Source organism: Lutjanus erythropterus, chromosome 12 (assembly GCF_056507025.1).
Source record: "Lutjanus erythropterus isolate fLutEry1 chromosome 12, fLutEry1.hap2, whole genome shotgun sequence".
NCBI classification, from domain to species: domain Eukaryota; kingdom Metazoa; phylum Chordata; class Actinopteri; order Lutjaniformes; family Lutjanidae; genus Lutjanus; species Lutjanus erythropterus.
In genome coordinates, this window is record NC_139328.1 from 23,286,106 (window position 1) to 23,309,611 (window position 23,506).

The 23,506-nt window shown below is 39.2% G+C and overlaps 1 protein-coding gene across 1 annotated transcript in view; it reads right to left on the bottom strand.

The window, feature by feature from the left end:
• Positions 1-2,132: 2,132 nt before the first annotated feature.
• atp1a2a (ATPase Na+/K+ transporting subunit alpha 2a) overlaps positions 2,133-23,506 on the bottom strand; it is a 62,780-nt gene continuing 41,406 nt past the window's right edge. Inside the window, exons 15-24 of the mRNA XM_084733252.1 lie at positions 20,445-20,581; positions 17,259-17,409; positions 15,225-15,393; positions 14,293-14,447; positions 10,893-11,016; positions 8,212-8,357; positions 7,990-8,120; positions 5,297-5,398; positions 4,963-5,054; positions 2,133-2,521 (exon numbers count right to left, since the gene is read on the bottom strand). Of these exons, the coding sequence (XP_084589378.1) occupies positions 2,493-2,521; positions 4,963-5,054; positions 5,297-5,398; positions 7,990-8,120; positions 8,212-8,357; positions 10,893-11,016; positions 14,293-14,447; positions 15,225-15,393; positions 17,259-17,409; positions 20,445-20,581 (1,236 nt within the window). The 3' untranslated portion in view covers positions 2,133-2,492. The remainder of the gene's footprint in view (positions 2,522-4,962; positions 5,055-5,296; positions 5,399-7,989; positions 8,121-8,211; positions 8,358-10,892; positions 11,017-14,292; positions 14,448-15,224; positions 15,394-17,258; positions 17,410-20,444; positions 20,582-23,506) is intronic.

The window sequence follows — 23,506 nt, forward strand, 5'->3', positions numbered from 1 at the left end:
TGACTGACACAACTTTTTTGACGTGGGTATGGAGAATTGTGACCAACATATCTATTAAGCGGGACATTTTATTTATATTTATATTTTGGACTGCAGTTTCTTGTTACTGAACTTATCGGCTGGCTGCTGCTAATGATGTATCTGTTATAAGCTAATATTGACTAATATATCTGCCCTTGCTGATCGATCTGTAGCATCGCTTAGGCAGCAGTAGTCTAAAGGTTAGAGAATCAGAGCTGGAGGTCACTGGTTCAATCCCTGGACCAGCTGGATAAATCTGGGTGGAGAAAGTGAAAAAACAGTGCTTGCCTCTCTCTTATTACCTCCCCCGAGTTGAACAAGGCCCTTAACCCCAGCTGCCACAGGGGAGCTTCTCAGTGGCCAGGAGATCAGATCAGACTGTGGTTCTACTGGGCAGCTTCCAGGTGTGAATGTGTTTGAATGTGATCAGGGTGTTCCTGCAAAATAGAGGCTTCCTCTCAGTGGAATAAATAAACCATTGTGTTGCATCAACTGATACACATAAAATACAAATCCAGGTCTAATTTGAATTTAGAGCCACTGAGGTTGTGATGTGACTGAAAATGCCTGACAGTGTCACATTTAGTAAGGGTAATTCATGGTAAATATAATAATATGTTGTACGAAAAACATTACAGTCATGGGCAATGTGATACCCTACATGTTAAAACTGACAAATTTAAAGCCACAGTTCACCTCTAAATTAAAAATATATTTTCCTCCTATTTGTAGTGCTATTCAGCCATCTAGATAGTTTTGGTGTGAGTTGTTGATTTCTGGGAATATCTGCCATAGAGATGTCTGCTTTCTCTCCAGTATAATGGAACTTAGCGGCACTCAGGTTGTGGTGCTCAAAAGGCCAAAAAATACATTTTAAAAAACCTAAACAGCGATGTTTCTCTGGTGAAATCATGACCTAATTACTAGAGATAATCCACAGACCTTGCTGTGAGCAGTTTCATGTAGGAACTTGTCTTTCCGCAGCAGAATCTACCAGAACTTTGTTCTTTCAGAGGAGTGCCATCTTGTTCCATTATGATGGAGAGAAGGCCAACATGTCTACAGCTGATATCTACAAACCTCTGTAACTTGCACAAAACAATCTAGATGGATAAAATAGCCCTACAGGCCAGATGAAAAATAAGTATTTTGATTTTAGGGTGAACTGTCCAGGATTTTTTGTAAACACACCATTCAAAGTTGGCCTCTCCTCCCCAGTACAATAAACTAGAGATGGAGACCCAAAGAATGGAGTGAGGGAGTGCCATCAGTGAGAACAAAGCAGTGAACCAAAGAAATAAAATATTATTTTCTGATTGTTTTCCGGCTGTTATGTTCTAATACCTGGGCCACACTAGCTGCGTGTACAAGTGGCTCACATACCTGTAGTGAACACAGACAACGTTGCTGCTGTGGTGCTGCTCCTGCCACACCTATCTTTCTACATTGAGATTGCAAAAGAGTTTTGATGAGAAGGAAGGAGCTGTAACCACAAAGGAGTATAATTTATTTCCCCTCATTCAAAGAGAGAGCTGGGGGGAGGGAGAGAGAAAGAGAGAAGAGTGAAAGAAAAAGGGATTGCACTGGAAAAACACTGCCATTCACCTGATTTTTTCATTTGACATTCTACAAATATAGACATTAGACTACAAACTGTAGTGAAATGTGACATGTGGATGTCATGTGGTATGATGGTGATTTGACTATCAAGAGATCATTCTTCCTGTCTAATTTTGCAGAGAAACATGCATGTCACAGAAAAAATAACTAAATAATCTCTAGATGAAGCGTAGCTGTAGCTGTGCTGCTCACGCAGCCAGTGTGGCCCCGGTGCACAAATAAATTAAACAAGTTGTGCGTGAATACAGCTGAAGTTATCCTCTCTGCTCTGACTGTGTGTGTGTGTATGTGTAAAACTCTTTCTGCAGCTCTCACACTCAGACAGCAGAGGAGATATACGTAGAATCTGACTTGAAAACCTGGACACTGTGTTGGCTGAGGGTTGCAAACTACTGCCAAAAAGGCTGAAAACCTGAAACTGGAAAATATGTCCCAAACACAGCAAGTGATTTGTGCAATAACAGCAATAAGGAACGATACCGAAAAAGGAATATGTTGGAATACATTTTATTTGGTACATTTCACATGATGAACAACATTTGGTATTCCTCTACAGCCAAACAGGCCATGATACATCACTTTGGTAACAGTTTATGTAAGGCACATAGGTGTACATTACCATTGTTCTGCTGGAAATGTTTTCAGAGAAAACAAAAAGGAAAAAACTCAAAGCACAATCAAAAGCCTATTTTCAGCAGTATTTTTTATGATAATCAGATTTGTGAACTGATCCATGCAATATTACAACTGACAGACACACACAGAGCTCTACCCTCACAGGCACACACAAACACACACACTCACACACACACTCCCGCAGACACACAATTCAAACTGACATTTTCTGAATGTTAATAATATGTCTCCTGCTCCACCCAACCTGGAAGAGAGGAAGAGAGAGACAGAGAGAGAAAAGGGGAGAGTGTCAGAGACCCAAATGACAGGCGAGCAGTCCTCATAATATTCTTTTGTATCGCTCTATTTGTATTCATCTCGTCGCCTTTGTCTCTGTACATTTCCAAATGAATCCCCTTATAACTCTAAGACTCTGATCAGCAGCCCGTGACACACAGATTAACAGAAATGATTAACTGTCACGATAAATTGTATTTGTCTCCTCATGTCTTGCCCCTCTCAGCTGAAACGCCATGGCAATGAACAGATTTTGAGCTATTGTAGTATGTCTGTATCATGTATATGATCTTTGGAGCATATCTCAAGAGTCTTCATCAGCCTGCTTTAATTTCCTTTTCTCATCATATGCTCGTGTTTCTGTTGGTGTTGGACAGGTATAATCTGCTTCTTGCTGCCAGTTTTACATATGTTCACTGAGTTGTCAGTGAACATATGTAAGTCTATAAACAGATTGCTAACCTACATGTGAGACATTTCACATGCTGCACACTGATAAAGACTTTTACCTTCAGGCCAAAAGAACAACAACTATGACTGGGCTGCACTAAGATGAATATAATCTAAAATAAGAATCAGAAATTAACAAAAGATTAATAAGAAATAAGCAGAGCTCTGTTGCACAATTCAAACTCTCTGTTTAGTATATCCAAGTTTATGGATGTAAATCAAAACTAAATAGAGTTAGGCCAGAGATATACTTTCCTCTAATTAAATGTTCACATATGCATCCCTACAAATCATGGCTGCCACGTATATTCTGTGTCCACTTGGAGCGGTGGTTGTGCACGTCCTTGGAAACTGCATATGCAAATGTGTGGTTAAACAGCAAGTATATCTCCGGCCTAAATTAGTATGGAGGTGCTTGTTAACCCAATTAAAGCGTTAACTTGGTTTCTAGCTAGCTAAAAAGTTAACAAAAATTACAAGGTTTGTTAGCTAGCTAAAAAGTTACATTGTTTAAGTTTCATTTAATTAAGTTTGACAAGGCAGGGTACACAATCACCAGCTAGCTTCCTAAAGAGTTACCAAATGTTACATTGTTTGGTAGCTAGCTGAAAAGTTAACAAAAAAGTTACACTGTCTGCTAGCTATCTTACAAGTTTGTTAGCCTAGCTAGCCTACTCGTGATAGCTTAGCAAGCTCAACTTCTCCTCCTTTTCACCTTTGTTGGCTGAGTTAATGGAGCAATGTGTCAAAATAATAGAGGATTTAAAATACAGATGAGAAGTTTAAAGAGAGGTTTGAATGTAATCTTTCTTAATTTTAAGATAGTTTTAAAGGTTAATGCAGCATAATCTAAACTAATCAGGATTAAAAATAATTCTTGTTGTTGCAACTCAGATGTCCTTGCAGTAATCTATGATCATATTTCTTCACTGCTTCTATAAACAAAATTGGAGGTGGCTTATGTCTCCACCCCTGTCTGTTTGGGAGCAAGATCTATTAAAGGAATTTGGTTGAAATCTAGTGCAGATGCAGCCGCTTGGCCCAAGGATCAGATCAGATTAGATTTCAGTGGTGATGTGGATGTCTGATTGTCAGCATTTTATGCTCCATTAATCAAATAAAATTCCTGAGCAAACTGCCAGACAGCAGTGCATTTACATGCTACTTTGTCAGAAATCAAACCTGGAAGACAAACAGTAGTCAGTGAAGTGTTGCAGAAGCTGCAGCTTTGTAAGATGGAAAATTGTTCAGCATTGAGTGGTATACTGGATGCTGCATTGCTGTGGGTTATGCTTTTTTGTGGTGAGAGCTAGGCTCGATAACAACTTTTAAATGAAAATGATTATAGATCCTGCTTTGTAATACATGTAAAAATGGGAATGACCGCAATGAAATCTGTCAGAAAAAAAAACTATGCAAATTGAAACCCACATACCCACATTTTCAAAATGACAAAAAACTCAAGCTTACATGCTTTGTCAGTAATGAGCTATAATTGCTGGCAGCATTGTTTTGAAAAATTGATACCTGCTCTTCCCTTTTTGAGCTCAGTTCAGAACTGTTCAAAGTTTTTATCTAATTTTTTTCGTGCTTGTTTGTTCTGAGTGACATTGAACTTGCGCTCTTGCATGTCACCATCTGTCAAACACTTGCTGCGATCCTTCAGGTCAGATCAGCAGAGCAGAGCTGTGGCTACTTTGTCAATCAATGTGTCTTTAAGGAGTGGACAGTGTATTCTTTTAGGATGTGTATTTCTTTTTTTTTTACAAGGATAGTAGGAAGGCTGAGAGAGGTACAAAGGATGGACGAGAAAGGGTCTTGATAGAAAATGGCACACGTGGCTCTGGAGAGGGGTGTCAATCACTACGCCATCACTTGCCAATTTTTTTCTTTGAGCTTATTAACAAGACAAAGAAGGTTGAAACCTTTTAATCTTGGTCTCTCTTAATAACTGCTTACCTCCAGGGTGCCTCCTCAGAATGAATTTACGGACCTCATCATAAACGAAGATGAGAAGACTGTATGGGAAGGCACAGAACCACCACAGGGTCCTGAGAGGAAGAGAAAGGGAGCAGAATGGGGCGGGAGGATGGATAGAGAAGCAGTGAGTCACAGGCAAAGTGCAAATTGTTAAATTCATTGCAGTCATTTTTGAATATTAAGGATAACAACGTGGTGTTTAAGAAGATCACAGACTTCATTTAAAGTCGAGAGTGACAGGCTAATGGCAGCCTATTAGGTATTTAAGAGGTTATTTTTCGGTTCGGTGGAGATATGCATATGCAGGGCGTACTTCAGGGGGTACATGCGCAAGGCGACGTCCATTCCAGGGCAGTAGGAGAGGAAGGCTGCCAGAGCGGTCTCAACAAAGAGGCCAAAGATCAGGATTCTGTTCCTGTTGAACAGGGAAAAAAGAGTACATCAGAGACAAGAAAAGGTTTAGACCAAGGATACTCAAGTTGCTTTGCCTGAGGGCTACTTTTGCAAAGTGTAAAAAATGGAGGCCAGGAGTAAGTTAATAAACAAACATTAATGATGAAGTTATTTTTAACTGCTATTCTGAAGTACACAACTGTGATATTACACCAGATCCTTACCCTGCTATTTTGGACAGCACCCATCACCTTATACCTCTATCCCATTTGCAACATAAAACAATACAATATGGCGTGGTTATTGCAAAAAGGAATATTTTATGGCTTTGGAAAAGTGATGATGTGTCTGTGCCTGAAGACTGATACAGTGTTTCTCTTGGCTCTGCAACATTTGCTAGATGCTAAAATTTGCTAAAATGTGGCACCTATTTTTGTCTTATCTATCGAGTATGGCCAAAAGTGTCTGTGTAAATGTACGTGTGTTTGAGCATATAGGTGTTTAGATAGTGTATGTTGGTATATGTACTGCATATGTTTCTCTTTGTCAGTGTAACATATATTTTGCTTATTGTTGTACTGATATGCATCATAAAAGAGCAGGATTGTTTTGGTTTATTTTTTTCTTTTGTGTAGCTTTGTTTTTGTCTGTTTTACCTTCGACCGTATGGGATGTGTTATTCCTTTGTAGTTGTGCTGCTTATTTATAAATAAAATGAATAAAATATCAAAATGTAATAATAATTATAAAGTTATTTATCAGCTAAGATTATAAATAAAATTTTGCTGTGGTGCTAGCAGACAGGAACACTGCATTGGACCTGCCATGCTTTGACTCATGATGAGGTCTCATATTGGCAAATTTGCATACAGCAATTTTTTTTGTAAAATAAAGGCAAATTCATCTGACCATTTTTCATTGAATTGCCTATTTTCCACATTTGCATTCATTCCTTACTCATCTTTGCAAAGAGTCAAATCTGAATGCAGCAGCCTCACACAGGTCAGCTGTACAAAGAAATCAAGTGTCACCACAGGCAGAAGTTAAAGGGGAAACGGGGGACATCTGGAAAAAACAGTGTGAATCAATTTATTTTCATTTTTAATTTAAAACTGTCACAGCAGAGAGAGAGAGAGAGGAGTGTGCGAATATGGACACAAATGTCAACATGACTTAAAAACTGCAGCTGATCATGCAGCATGACATGTATGAACTATACTACAGACTGGAGTCTGTGTTACAGTGAGAAACAGACAGATTGATCCACATAACATCAGGCTTGGGAGTAATGGATTACATGTAAAAGGATTGTTTTATCTTTTTGCCCATTCATTGAAGAGATAAAGTCCACAGAAGTCCAGTATGTCTTACACTGAAACTGGTTTAATAATACTTGGTGAAGGAGAATGAAGGCATAATCAGTACACGCTTTATCCTCATGTTCCCTTCAATTCTGGAGTTTGGTCCTCCGCAATAGTTTTTAAACATTCACAGATAAGGTCATGATGAACCTATGCCAAATAAGGTCAGACCCAAAAGACTGACAGCATGTAGAATTACCCAAACACAGGAAGTATGAATGCCCAAGTGTGAGACCACAACTTAGCACCCTTTCCTCCCATTTCTTGCAGGATCAGTGTAATGATGCCAGTTATGTCCGCTCCGTTCAGAGTGACAAGACAAATAAGTCTCTGACCTCAGCCACCATAGCAACACAATCAAATTGTTCCCTTGTTTATCTGAAAGGAGAAGACAGCTGCATCTTCTGTTTAGAAGAAAGACAATATGTCTGTTAAAATTAGTGTGGATCTCTCAGTGACTCCAAGATCTTAGTCCGATACCTAAAATTGGAAATTCCCTAACAAGAATTTACGTAATTGGGATGTAAGAAAAAGGTAACTATTCCATTTGCAGTTACAAAAAAATAGGACGTAATCAGATCATAGTTACATTCAGTAAAAATTGGGATATTAATAGGATTACATTTTTAAATTACATTTTAAAATATAGAGCGATATACTGCCACGTGCAGTGTGCACACATTACAACACTTCACAAGTCTCAACATCAGTCTGGTCTAAGTCAAACCAGCTAATCTGACAGTAAGAAAATTCTTTATCCCTTGAAAAAATGCTTTCATTAGGTGAAAATTTCACCATTATCTTGTCTAAACATCTAATTTAAAGAAACATTCACAAGTAAGACTAGTGTTAATGTTAGTTACACTGACAAACTGTTAACTGTTAAGATTAGCTACCAAACTAAAGGCTTTAGCTACACAGACTAACTGATAATGATAGCTACATATGTTTTGTGCTCTGATTGGTTGTAATTCATGTTTTGTTACTCTGATTGGTTTCAGGTCACGTATCATTGTTTAGATTAGTTGTAGGTCTATCCAATTTCTTCCACAGGCATTTTGATCTGCTCCTGTTGAAAATGCCCTTTGGAAATCCAAAATGAACTGAGAGCTTCCAGACTTGTGTTCATATGCAAATGAGTCTGGTGATGCCAGGCTAGGTGAATCTGCCTTTCTAACCACTTTAATTCACGATCTGATTTCACATCAGTCTATCCAGGCTTTATTCCAGCCCTTCTCCCTGCCTCACTTACTTCATGCCCTGCTGGAAGAGGGAGTTCCTCCTGGTCTTGCAGATGATAAGATCGGCCCACTGGACGACCACGATGCTGACAAAGAAGCTGGTGTGGCAGGTGAATTCAATGATCTTCCTCTGCTCGTAGGTCTGCCAGGACGAAACACACATTCTTTTTGTTCTCGCATGAGTGGGAATATTCAAAGGGGTGTGCTGGTTTGTTGTTGTCCCTGCTCCTTACCCACTGCTGCCCATAGCTGTCCTCCAGGTCATTGAATTCACGGTCATCCCACTTGATGCGGACGCCAACCAGATCTGCTGGGCGGAAGCCATTCTCAGCCAAAATCACAAAATAGGTGAAAAAACCACCAAGAGCCTGGATCATCCCTGGAAACAAAAAATGTGAAGTGGATCAATGACACATCTATTCATATATTCTCATAATTCTTAGTAAGGGTTACCTAAACATTATATTTTAGATTTTAATTATAGAGAAAATAGGCACAAATTTCAGTTATTTTAGTCATTTTAGTACAAAATAATATTAAAGGGATGGTTCAGATTTTTTGACACAGAGTTGTATGAGGTACTTATCCATAGTATACTGGACCAGAATTTTACTCATCTGTTGTATCACAGCACGGTGTGGCAATATGAGCAATGTTTTTACAGAACAAGTAGGAAAATAACAGGATTTATAGATAATAGGCATCTTTAGAGCATCTTTAGACAAAAGATATTTTGACAAACAGTAGCACTAATAATACCAACAGCTCAATATTTTTCTAGCACATTTTTACAGGAATTATTCCAAAATATGACAAATAAATTGACAGTCTTAGTCCACCTGGTGTTTTTCTTTTAATAATAGCATCTCAAAAACAGCACCAGTGATTAAATCTTCTTTCCTCTGTCCTCCACAATGTTGCTATTTTGTAAGTAAATGGCTCCAGACAGCTGAAGACAGCAATAATAGCCGATAGTGAGTTTTAATTCCATGTTGGAAAATTTGTTTTGTCAGTGTGGGCGTAACATTTTTAACATGATGGACGTCTTATTTTAGAGCTTAAGTCGTCACATATACCGAACCTGCACAAATACTGATCAGGGATTGAGATGATGATGATCAATCATCTCATTCACCATGTTGTTAAATTAAATCCTTGCACCAGGTCAGTGTTTTTGTTGATGGATGTCAACATCTTCTTCTGCTGATAAGAAATCTGGTTGCATCTCTTTCCTGGATGCTGTTACTTTTATTTGTCTTCTCTGGTGTTTGTTTATAAGGCTGGAAGTTTTTCTCTACTCTCACCTTCACTGTTTGTCACTCTAAATCAGATCATCAGTTAAATGTTCAGGACTTCAAGCTGTAATGTCAGAACAGCGGCTTGTAAATGTGATTTGATGTGACCTGCAAAAGTTTGGCCCCAGTGGTGCTCATCTTGGAAGAATTATGGGAGTCGATGCGAGTTGCCGGCTGTTTTGAGCATGTTCAGCTTTAAATTGTCATCCAATGAAGCCCTGCCATATTTTGACCTATTTAACAGCCTATGAAATTGGGCCAGCCTTTGATTTTCACTATTCCCAAACCATATAAAACCAGAGATAAAAAGCGTGCATTCAAGTGAGGTTCCAACCAGTGAAACATGACCAAGATTAAGTAAAAAATAGTCGCACCCTCTGCTCTCAAATTGCTGTAAATGTCACGACAATTAGAAGGAAATTGTTGGACTCACTCCTGACTGTCTGCTCACCTCTGGATCTATTTACTTTAACTGTACATACCTAAACATTTACAAAGGCTGTAAGAAATTCCAGAACTTCTGATAAATGTCAATATTTAATGTTTTCATGCCTATGATGTTTATTATAACCATAACTTTACAGCAAGAGGCCTGTCACAGTGAGACAGGTTTAAGAGATGAGGTACCAACAGGTTATAAGCATTGACAGTATAATAGTAAACACAGCCACAGTGACATCTCCCATTGGCTTATGGACTGTTTGAAGCCTGGAGTTTGAGATTATGGGGAAGCCAGCTCATATGCTTTGCAGGAAAGAATGGCAGCCCGCCTGGTCACCATCTTTCTCATAGTACAACTAAACAGAGCACCAAAATATATTTCTAAAGTTAAAAATAATCTCATGAAACACTTTTGAATAGTTGATTTCAATACAATTAGCTAACTAGTTTGGTATTTTTCTAAATTATAAATGTTTTCTAGATTACATCAAGTGGGAAGTGTTGTTACTACATTTGCATCTTTGTATCTTATCTTATCTTGGTATCATTTTCTTGCTGGATATTAATTTGGTGTGTTGTTTCACTTTTTCCTCTGGCACTGGCTGACTACATGAATGCTTATTGATATGCTGGAGGAGAAAGCATGATGTCCTGCCTACTCAAAAGAGATCAATGCATCATTTCAAATTCTTTTCAAGAAGCTTGATCCAGTGAGCCTCCAGAAAGTTTCACCTAAGAAAGGGAAGTCCAGACCCACAAAAGATCCTGCGATAGTGATCATTTTAACTCAAACCATGATCGTTCTTTAACTGTAACCAGGTTGTTTTTGTTCCTAAACCTACCCATATCCTAACCACAGCATTGCTACATTATAAAACATAATTATTTTGTAAACTAAACTAACTAAACTTTGCAAATCTTGTCTTCTAGGCCAGACTTCACCACCTTGTCACAGTCTTTGTCATATTACAGCTAGACAGTTCTCTAAGCTATGTTTTTTGAAAAAAAAAAATCATACTTTTAAATTTTTTGGTCACTGTATCGTATTAGACTCAATACTGGATATTAGAAAGAATGCAGATTTAAGGCACGTCCACATAAGCTTTACTTTTAAGACAGGAAAACTCTGTCCACTTCTTGTTCCACTGTCTACGTTTATGAGCCACAAGAGAACAAACCTATCTGTCCGTAGGCCATGCTGATGAGACGTTCATTGACCAGCTTGTCTGATTTGGGGTTCCTTGGCTGGCGTTTCATGATGTCGCTCTCAGCTGTCTCGTAGGCCAATGAGATAGCTGGTACCTAGAGGGGAATGGGCAGATAGCAGAGAATTAGCTCACTTCATACAGCGTGTACAACAAATGTGCAGGAATTTGTCTTTGTGGCAACAGTACAAAGGCATGATGACAGCGCCAGGCACGGTGTACCTGAAGACGTATCACTATTAATGTAATTCAGCATTCAATCACCATGAAGAAGGAGAAAAGACAGAAAAAAGGCAAGGAAAGGGAAAAAGGAGGCAGTGACAGTGACAGACAGAGAGGCGGGGAGAGGAGACAAGAGCAGAGAGACTGATTTCAAGACTCTCATAAAATAGGGAGGTAGAAAGGTCCCTGTAATAAAGATCTTATATTGGCTGGTTTTACCAGGTAAGCAACAGAGCAATATGTGTGACTTAGGGCAGGATATCTCTGCGACTTAGGTGGGATTTCAGGTGGGGACTTGGCACTGTGTGAAACTCAACACCAGCTCTGCGGTCGACAAATCCAGTTTGTTTTGGTGTTACACTCCCCTGACCCACAGCTGTTGAGAAAGACAAGTAGAGGGAAAAGGATGTGACTACGTCTGGCATTGATTTTTTTACACCTCTGAAAGTGTGTGTATGTGTGATGGTGTGCATCATCCAAATTCCAATGTTGAAGCATTCTTAAGTGTGCCACATCGCACTTTGATAAACATCTTTTGCAGCCATCCTTTTCCACATGGCAGTGCTTGCTAAAAATAATCATAGCAGACTCCAAGTGCAGCTTGTCACTGCTAAATCTCAGCAGAGCCCTCGAGCCTGTTGCCTGGAGTTGAACTAAGCTGTTAACAAGCTGTTAACAACCTCACCAGCAGACATGGGAAATTTGTAGTTTTACTCATGTACTGTACTATAAAACACTTTTCAGGTACTTTATTGAATATATAACTATTTTCATTTTCGGGTCCCACTCTTCAAAGCAGACATCCAGCTGTTCACTCCACCAGCGGTTATTAAATACACGCAGACATGCTACTTTGAAGGGAAGGGTTTTTATATGCAAAGCAGGTCCACAAATTAGGTGCTTTTAAACTTCAATCATCACATCTTTAAAGAGAAATCCAGTCAATAAAGACTGCACCATCCCTGTGATCTCAGACAGTTAAGTAAATATTTGTCAACATGAACAAATCTGTCCTGCTGCTAGAAAACCAAACAAGTTCATCTTTGATGTCACCTGAGTAAAATAATTGGAAATACTTTATTATTATGTGAGCAACCTGCTGCCATCTTTAACCTGTAGAGAAATGCTTGGCTGGCAGTTGAATATGAGACCAATATCATGCATGTACCTCATTTCTTGTAAAATGTTTGCTTGTTTGCTCACCAGGATGTATGAAAGCCAGTTTCAGCTGCATGCTACAATCTTGTGTCTGAGAGCAGGAAAAATTAAAGTTAAAGTAATGAACACAAGTGAACATGTCCTTTGAATATATTCATCCTGTGCTTCCTTTTCTTTTGCAATGATGGATTACGCCCCTCAGGCAAGCAGCGTGCCAGCAACTCTTTTTGTTGCTGCTGGAAATACAATGGAGAGACTGGCATCTGGAAATGGCAGAGCTGTGAAATGTAAATCTGTATGTGAGCGTCACCCGGTCTTTGTTCTGCTTGAACAAATGGACGTCGGCAGTGAGCCAAAAGCGAATTTCTCCCACCGACAGAAAGAACAAATTAAACCAGACGTTTTGTTCTTTTTACCTCCAGGCACTCATATTTGACACCAGTATTAACACTGGTTTCCTTAATGTCACCTTTAGCTTGCCTGTAGCTATGCAACATGCTAACAATTAGCATCACTTCTTTAGGAAGAAACACTACAGCAAGTCGACAATTAGCTTTGAGCGTTGAAAGTGCTTTGGAATATCCATTTCTAAAACCGTATGTTTGGTTGTTATGACCTTCAGTGAAACTCCTGTAAATTGAGTGTGTAGAGAGAAATGAAAGTTGGAGTGTAACAGTTCACCAATATCAATCCATTTTATGTCAAAGCTATGACTACATTGTTTTGTAGATCCCCGGATCAATCTAAATGTTCCATGAACAGGTTGCAGCTGCACATGTAAATGCAGCAGCTGGCAGGGTTGGGGAGTAACAGATTATATGTAACATCTGGATATAAAAAGGTAACTGTATTCTATCACATTTTCAGATAAAAAAAAGATGTAATCAAAAAAAAAAAAATCAAATGAAACAGTAGAAATCGGACTCAGGCTTGGACTGTTGTGCCCACACAGAGAGAGCTGCTCCACAACATCCTGGATCAGGCTGATTGCACTTTGAGTTGACAGGACGCAACACACAAGATTCCAGCTGGATGAGGGGAGGAGGACTCTGTTTTTACATGGGTGATGCTTTGTGCACAAACACAGTCAAAGTTGATGGATAGTGTCTCCCCAGTGTTTAACTTTTAATGTGATGATGTTGACCATAGTATCTTCACCATCTTGTTCCTGCTGTTTACATTCAACCTGATGCAAAAGAATTAATTCCTCTGTGTATATGTATATATGTATGTAAGTATTTAATTTTGTTGTATATTTTTACTCTATTGCATTTTGAATGTAATTATCAGTATATATGTTGTATTTTGCATGTATAGTGAAGGAACCACACCTCTAATTTTGTTGTACAACTCTGTGTTGTATAATGATAATAAATGACAATGACTGTATGAAAACCTGTAACTGGGTGACAACAGGTCTGTGGATGTTTGTACAGTTAGAAAAACCAAGAACATGCAAGACAAAGACAAATACTGAACACTTTTTCCAGCCACAACTTAGCAAGGTCTAAGGTAATCACAGCATCTATCACCCATCTATCAGGACGCGCGACCTTCCAGTGTAGTTGAGAGGGATGGCTTTTATGACATGGTAAACAAATGTTAAGAACTGTATGAGAGTCTATCACATCAGACCAAATTGTTCTGTATCATCGCTGAATTGCATCATAGCTCTTGTAGCTACATACGTATTGGATCATCTTATAAAGAAGAGATGCACACCCCTTCTAAAAAGCTATAATTTTTCAAATACAAACACTAGAAACCAGCATCCCAAAGCCCAGGAGGAAAGTGAGATGTGATCAGCAGTTAGTACATCATACACTTAAAGCACAATACAGGCTTGGCAGCAGTCAATATTAAGTGGTCATTTTTCAGAAAGTTAGTCAAAACTATTGAGTGAGATAATGAGATAATAAAGGGAAACTATAGTGGGCTCATCTACAATGGGATTGGCAGACTGAACAAAGTGAGGCTGTTCCCCAGTGTTTACCATGTCAGTGCCCAGGTCGATGCAGAGGATGGTGACAGTTCCCAGCGGAAGAGGTACACTAGCGATGATGAAGAGGAGGAAAGGCGAGATCTCTGGGATGTTGCTGGTCAGTGTATAAGCAATGGACTTCTTCAAGTTGTCAAAGATGAGACGACCTGCAGCAATCAGAAACACATGAATAAAAAATAGTTCCTCGGAGGGATGCAATATTCGTGTATATAGATATATTATTAATACCAGGATATGTGATTAGATTTTGGATGGGATATTAGTTAAATAATACCAAGGTACAGTTTGAATGTTGTTTTTTTCTGATGCTATGGGCTTCATCATGCTCGGCTGAATTTTCCAGACTCACTAAAATATAAATTGATTGACTCTGGCTACTTCGTCAGCATATCCACATTACTAATGGTTTTTCTCAGGTCATATTAGCAACCCCTACTTTAAATTCAATATCAGTCTCTGTGGGAAGACAAATCTGAAGTCTGTCAAAGAAACTCAGTGACCTATGTATTTCTTCTGTGGACCCAGATGTCACCAGTTCAAAACTAGAGACTTGAATGTAAGTCAAGATGTAATGTGCTGATGTCCTCATGTTTGTGACTGCAGTCTGACTCTAGTCCAAGTCACAAGTCTCAGCTCTCCAGCTCTTTTAAATACTGTGTGAAATCAATATCACATTTTCAATTTTTAGGTATTTCATAAAAAAAATATCTCCAGTCTCTATTGCTACATGAAAAAAGAGCATGCTGGCAGAATTTTTAATAAGTTTTTTAAATCTCCTTTTCCCTTTGTTTCTCTGACTTGCTTTGTTTCCTCTTTGTTTCTATCTTTGCTTCCCCTCCTCTTATCACTTCCTTATTTCATTCTTCCATTCTGTCACCCTGTCTCATTTTTTCCCCTCTCTGTCATTGCCCCTCGACACTCACCCTCTTCTACTCCAGTGACGATTGAGGCGAAGTTGTCGTCCAGCAGGATCATGTCAGCCGCCTGCTTGGACACATCAGAGCCGGCGATCCCCATGGCAACACCGATGTCGGCTTTCTTTAGGGCCGGGGAGTCGTTCACACCATCGCCCGTCACAGCCACGATCGCCCCCTGCACCCACAAGGACCGGCGAACAAAAAGTGTCAAAAAGAGAAAGATAAGTACCATGATTTAAGCCTTTCTCTCTGCACTCGCCGCTCTTTCCCCCTCCCCTTCTGTCTTAATAATGTCTTTTCAAAGCAGCTCTGGGGAGATTAAATGAAAAATGGAATTGAGTTGCAATCATTCAGTCACACGGAGTGAGAGTGAGTGAGTCAGGGTGAATTGTAGCATGACCTCAATATACGGGCAAGTGTGCAAGTGAATACACACGTCTATTTTCAACATTTCACACAGAAAAGCTGAGCACATACACTGTTAGAAATAAGGGTTCTTCCTGAAGGGCTGCGGTTCTACACAGAACCATTTGTCTCTGAAGAACCCTTCTTTGAAGAAAGGGTTATCCAGGGGTTCTTGTAAGACTAAGAGTTCCAAGAGAACACTTTTCATACAATAAACCTTTTCTGGAAGAAAGGATTTCAACAATCCTTGAAAAACTCTTTCATCAAGGGTTTGAACCATTATTTAAAATTGTTCATGGTAGAAACTCCTGGATGGGTTCTAGATAAAATCCCTTGTAATATAAAAGGGTTCTCAGCAGAACCACCTCAGTGGGTTCTAGATAAAATCCTTGGAATACAAAAGGGTTCTTGGCAGAACCCCTTGGTGGGTTGAAGATAAAACCCTTACAAACTGGATAGGATCTGAATAAAATCCCCAGACAAGGCTGTGGGTGTGAGCAGTAGATAAAAGGGTTCTTTGTAGAACCTCTCACGTAGGCCTTTTCCACCAACAGAACATCCTGTGTGGGTTCTAGATGAAACCCTTGGAATACAAAAAAAGTTTCTCAGTAAAACCCTGGATGAGTTCTACATGAAGACCCTGGAAATATAAAAGGGTCCCCGATAGTACCCCCTGAGTAGGTTCTAAATGACTCAAATGGAGGGGTTTTGAACTGGGTGGAACAAGTCCTTTACCATCAACAGAGAACCCTGTTTGGCTTCTAGTTGAAACCCTTAAAGTGTAATAGGGCTCTTGATAGAACCACCTGTTGGGGTTTTTGTTAGCACTCTTAGAAGGTGGAAAGACTCTAGATAAAACCTCCAGAGAGGATTCTGGATTGAACCATTACACAATATAAAAGTTCTCCTTTAGAACCTGACTGGGTGAAAGGTGTCACAGATGCTTCTAGGTACAAGATTTTTGTTGGGCTGAAGGTGAAACTCTCTGAAAAGGGTACAAGTGGAACCTTTAGAAAAGATTCTTCAAAGGGTTCTCCTATGGGGACAAGTGGAAGAACACCGTTCTAGTTCGCACTTTTATTGTGTGTTCATCACTACATCCATGTTATAAGATTTTTTATAAGGGTTTAATAGTTAATCATATGCTTTACAGACACACACTTGTATTCAACCATTTACTCACAAATGGACCTCCATAGCAACACACAAACAAGCAAACACACACACATGCACACACGCACAAAAGCCTGTATTCATCCATTCAACCACCTGCACTTACAAGTGGCTCAAACGCACTCATGCACACATAAACAGTTACACACACAGTAAACAGTATTCAGCCTTAAATGGCAAGTGCACACACACACATGCGCACGCACACACACACACCTGCATTCAACCATACCTCCACACTTACACACACATTCAAGCATTCACCCGGACTTCATCACAAACACACACACACTTACATTCAACCATTTGCACACACAAAACTCTATTCAGCTGCTCTCTAAAAAGGCCCAAACACACACACACACACACACACACACACACACACACACACACACACACACACACTGTCTCTCTCTCACACACACACACACACCCATACACACTCCTCTCCTGTCCATTGACCTGTCTCTGGCAGCCCTCCACTATGATGAGCTTCTGCTGAGGAGAGGTGCGAGCGAACACTATCTCAGTGTGGTTCCTCAGCAGGTCGTCCAGGTATTCGGAGCTCATGTCCTTTAGGTCCGAGCCGTGCACTACACAAGCCTTGGCATCTCTGGAAAACACACACACAAACACAAACACAGTGAGGAGTCAGTGGTACTGGGGGCAATTATGCAAAGGGGGGCACTGACATTTTCTTTCTTTCTCCTCAAGTTTGTCTTTCTGTCTCTTTCTCACACACAAACTCACACACACACTCCACTGGCAGAAAACATACACTTTTTAATGTTTTCTGTCTTTAAGGAGCAGTTTGACATTTTGGTAAAAAACACTTATTAGCACACTTGGAGGAGAAGATCAATACTGCTCTCATATCTGTCAGTTCAAAATAAAACTTGAGCCAAACTGTTAGCTTAGCTTAGCACAGGGCTTCTCAAAGTTTTCATGAATGAGTGCCAGTTTAGGGAGCCAGCATATGATTGTCAGCTGCACAGGAAAATCCAACTTGTTGTAGGATTTGTGATAAAATAAGATAATCCTTTATTAGTCCCACAACTGGGAAATTTGCAGCGGATAGCAAAACAGAAAGGAGCATCAATAAACACAATAAATGGGTAAGTAAACAAGCAAGACAAACAACAGGAAGTGTAAAAAATAGGAAACAATTTAAACAAAGGACATATAAAAAATAGGAACAATAAAAAAAGTGTTATTATGACAAAATAGGGACAATATAAACAATAGGGAATATAAAAATGGGAATAAGACTCATTATGGCATTTAAAGTTCTCTTAAAGACAAAATAAATGTTTAATTGTTTTTATCATATATGTCTTGCTCTATTTGTCACTTATGCACCGGTGTCTGGCCCGGCAGCCTCAATCTCCGTCTGTCTTCTGCTTCTGAGCCACTGACAGAGGCAAAGGCAAACTTGCATTAAGCATGTGCAGATAGCGCTGCCAGCTCTTGCTTCTGCCATCTCTTCACATTGCATTGCGGTATACGGGAGAAATAACAGGGTAAACTGTCTATGCAAATGTGTTAAAATCATGATAGTAACCCTTCTCAATTGATTCCTCATGCCAGCATTACATAAAAAATTGTTCCACTTGTCTCTGTATGATGTGCAGTTGTTCAAAAAAAATCCAAGATGCCTGCAAAGATGGACATCAAATGGACCCTTGTGACAATATTTCAAGTTAGGGACATCAAAAAGTGTTTAAAAGTAAGTTAGAGATGTTCCCATAGGGTGTATGGGGACCCCACCTTCCTACTAGACTACAACACAGAACATGACAGAACGTGGGTCCTTTCTACAAGTTGTCATGCCTAACCTGACAGACGATTGTTAGGGGGGTTCAGTTTAACACAGTACCTGAGTGTTACATTAAATGTAGGCTATTGAAGGTTAAAGTGCTGAATTGGACCACACATAATGAAAATATAATGCATGCATTTCGTTTCAGGTTTGGAGGCCACACAAATATTTCTGAGGTCTGCAACTGGCCCGTAGGCCACACTCTGAGAAACTACGGCTGAGCATAAAGATTGGAAATAGGGGAAACAGCTGGCCCAGTTCTGTCTGAAGGTAACAAAATCCACCTGCCAGAAACTCTGACTTTAATTAGCTTTAATTAATATGTTGCTTTACTGTTTAATGTGTACAAAAAACAAATCGTAAACACAGTAATTTGTGGTTTAACAGGGTAATACGTGCCAGACTGTTTCTTGGCAGAGCCCAATCCTGGAGTCGTCCCCTATCTGTTTAATACAGTCATTCTGATTTTCCTTATTGTGTCTTTACTGCTGTTATTTCTATCTACTCTAGTCTGTGTACATGGCATCTAGTTTCCTTAAAGGGATAGTTTCCATCATATGAAGTGAAGACATTTTCTTCTTTGTTGAATGTTTGCAAAGTCAACTCTGTGCATAACAAGTCACTTTTTCAGAGCAGATCTCTCTCTGTTGACTGAGTCACCTCCAGGTAGCATGTGAACACAGATGTGAAGGTATCGCGAGATCTCGTATATCTCGTGTCACGTCGTTTGGGCGAGAGCCTGTGTACCTGCTTCAGGCGCGTGCACGCAGATCCAGTCTGAGAGGCTACAGTTGTCATTTAGGCTAAAAATGTGGTGTAAATGGCGTCTTTTTGGGTCAAATTTTAATGTTGCAGCTTACAGACACTTGGATTACACCACACGAGCAGTGTGGAGACATTTTGTGTTTTGTTTTTTTTTGTTTTTTTTTTACATTTTAAAACTGGTCACCATTCACTTCAATTGTACTGGATTTGGCTGCAACACTGTTTTCTGCTGAAGCTCCAGGAGTGTTTTGTGAACTGGAGATCTTCACCCATCCTCACATCAGCACAGGGGTGAATAGATATTGAGTGAAGCGTCATTTTTGGGTGAACTATCGCTCTAAGGAGTTTGTTTGCTGTGGAGAGAGCAATATTTGGCTTACATAACAGCAGTTTACTGTCACAACAAACTGTCTGACAGCAAGGTAAAGTGGTGGAAATATTCTACATACAGTGGACACTTAAAGTGGTATTGATTTTTTTAGGTGGCTAAAACACATTTTGTTGCTGACCCTGTCCACTGCAATACAAAGCTTAGCTTTTGTGCTGTGTCCTTCTCTGCTTCTACAAACTGCGGAGTGGGGGGTGTTAACCACCATCTACTGTGGGTAATACACTGATAAATACCTCATACAACCCCACTTCAAATAATCTAAACTATCCCTTTAAAAAAATAAGATATAATGTGATCATTAGTGAGCTACAGAGGTGCTAGTATAGGTGGACTCTGTTACCTCAGGACAGAGCAAGCTAGTTGTTGTCCTCTGTTTCCAATCTCGTTTCATATTCAGCAGATAGATCTGAGTGTGCTATTAATCTTCTCGTTTAACTCTTGAATAAACACATTTCCCAAAATGTTGAACTGTGTTTTTTAAACCCACACACGACCTTGCAAGCACACACATCCTGTAGACACATCACTGCCCACACACTCTAACATAGACACACTCACACAAGAAGTTCGTCTTAGATGCTTGGGCACACAGCCTAAACCTCTTCTGACACGCACACACACACACACACACACACACACACACACACACACACACACACACACACACACACACCTGGGGTTAACTTGGCTCAGAGGGATATTCAGTCTCTCAGCGATGTCCTCAACCGTTTCGTTGCCCTCAGAGATGATGCCCACACCTTTAGCAATGGCCTTGGCTGTGATAGGGTGGTCTCCCGTTACCATGATCACCTGATGGCAGACAGATGGTCCAATAAATCTCTGTGCATTATCACGTTAAACCCCTCTGTATCTCATCTGTATGTCATGTGTCACAGCATGTTTGAGCTACAGTGCAGTCTAGGCTTTTAGTCATCCAAATATGTTGTGTAGTTACAGTGGAAAAGAATGGGACTATTAGGGGTTAAGGGTTAAATTTCCTTTAAAAGAAATCTTGTCTAGTGTGTCCCCATAGGTCAAACAGTGGAACTGTTACAAAATCAGGGGCTGTGACCAAAAGCAAGAGCAGCACACGTCTTTGGTCACTGTATTCTACATAGGCTGGTTAATATGTAATAATACAAATACTTAAAAAAAAACTTTTTTTCACTTTCTGCCTGAAAAACTAATGCAAGGCCACATACTGTTATATACAGAGGAATGAATGTATGGAATTGCCTGCCATCAGAAATGACATATTTAAGCAATAAAAGAAGTTTAAGAAACGTTTAATGGGACAGATCATCAGCCCCTCTTCAAATGACATGCTTTGCTATATAATATCTGACTAATAATCATTATTAAGGACCTTTGGTCATGTAACATTTTATTTGACTTTATTTTCTCAGTCACTGTACATGCTGTTTTTAGTGGTACTACGATTACTTTTGAGCGGTATCAAATAATCTGTGACTTACTGACGGGTTTTAGATATAGTTTAGGGATGATATTGCTGTCATTAGTAGTTTTAATGGTGTTGATGTGTTATTTGTTTTTTGTAGTTTTTTTGTTCTCCTTTTGCTTTGGATTTGTAATTGCTCTATATTATGATGTAATGTTTTGTAATGTTTACTTGTGTGCAGGAAGAGTAGCTGGTGCTTTGGCAGTGGCTAATGGGGATCCAAATAAATAAATAAAAATAAATCAACTCCTGGTACTTAGCAACAGGTTAACAATGTCATATGACTAGTTTCAGGCAGTTTATTTTCATTTCTCTTCCAGTTACACTAGTTTCAGTGTTATAGCTTGAGTGTGACTTACAAGCTGCTTCTTGTCCTGAAAACGCATATTGTCTTTTTTTTTTTTTTTGTAATCATCCAAATAAAAAACTGTCAGAAGAAGACCTGACGAAAAAACTCTCTTCTTATTTTCAATGGTAAATCAAGTTTATTTCCTACAGACACGGCTGTACACAATACAACATTTCCATCAGTCATGATGAAGAAAATAAATTTAATATCCACACAGTCTTTCAAGAACTCACTTCTATTTGACAAGTTATTTGTTATCCTGCTTTTGTGTCAGATGGTGTAAGTGATATTTTACCAAAGCTACACTTTGAAGTTTAACCATTGTTATCTATATACAGTAGGGGAGATATCTTTATAAGCCTTTTTCGGATATGCATATATATATAGAAATATATATATGTACACACACACATATATTGTTGGCTCACATTGGGTCATCTTATCATTTTTGGAGAAGGTACAAAAATTGTAACCTAAAAAGTTGTTTTTATCCTAATCCTTGCCTTAACCAAAAGATTAAACATACAAGACACCTCACGTCTGATTGCGACTTCAAACAAAGATGATTTTTTACTTACTGATCATCGATTTACATACACTTTTTACTCCTTGTATTGCTGGCATGGTTGCAATTTCCCTTCAGATTTTCAAATGAATTTTACCTCACTGTAGATAAAATCTGAACAACCCAACATAATACTGGAAACCTGTAGAACTAAATAGTGCTAAAACCATATTGACCTTTAAATGGACTAAATCATGTCCAACAACAGAAATCTACTCAGATGGTGGGTCTGTGTTCTGACATTAATGTATCTTGCGGCCTAAGTGGCTTACAAGGCAGATTATCAATGTACATAGTGCGTGACCAAATATACAAATTATAGGAAAACATGAAGAGGATATTCTGTACACCTTCATCTCTGATATGCATTAGATAAAAACTTATTGTATGTGTGTACTAAAAGCTGAAGTGTGCACTGCTACATCCTGCAAAACTGCACCTATCCGGGTGAAATGCCAAGTTTTTCAGGAGTCCCTACCACATACAGTAAAATCAGCTCTCTGCATTCAACCTAATAGTTTTGATTGGATGGCAGCCACTGAGCCAGCTCCAGCTGTAAGCCACTGCCTTTGGCCGTGGCCTTTTGCTTTTGGCCATGGGCACTGACAGAGGAAATTAACCTAACAGAGATGGCACCTGGAGGAAACCCATGCAAGCACTGGGGCAACATGCAAACTCCACAAAGAAAGACCCTGCGCAGATGGGATTCAAGCCCAGGACCTTTCTCCTGTGAGGCAGCAGTACTAACCACTGATCCACCATGTGGCCTGAGCTTATGTGCTTTAATCACATAAATGACAATAGAACAAACTGCATAATACTGTTGTTGCTTTCTACTGTTTTCTAGTCATTGATCCATGTTGTTCAATGTTTTGTTTTTCTTTTTTCTGTCACATGTTCTTGAGTACTCATTAAAGCCCTATACAAATAAAATGTCTTATTATTATTATTATTATTACTACTATTACTATTATTATTATTATTATTATTATTATTATTATTATTATTATTATTATTATTATTATTATTATTATGAGTTTCAATTTCAGTTTCTCCAAAACCACACATAAGACAAAGGTATGTAAAGTCACATGAGGTCAATGCTCTGGTAGTTTGGGGTTGTACTTGAACTGCATCCATACAAACCACAAGGAATTTCTTATTTTCAATATGTGGTCTATCACACCTTAACCTTAAATTAAGCAATAATGAGCCATACGGAGTAAATCCCCAAAACCATTATAATCTGCAGCGAGACACAGGAGGAATGAAGGTGCAATAAAGACAGAGCACTATATATTGCACTAAAGCCTTTGGACTGATGCAGTGGACCGAGGAGGCACATTGCACTGAAACGTTAGT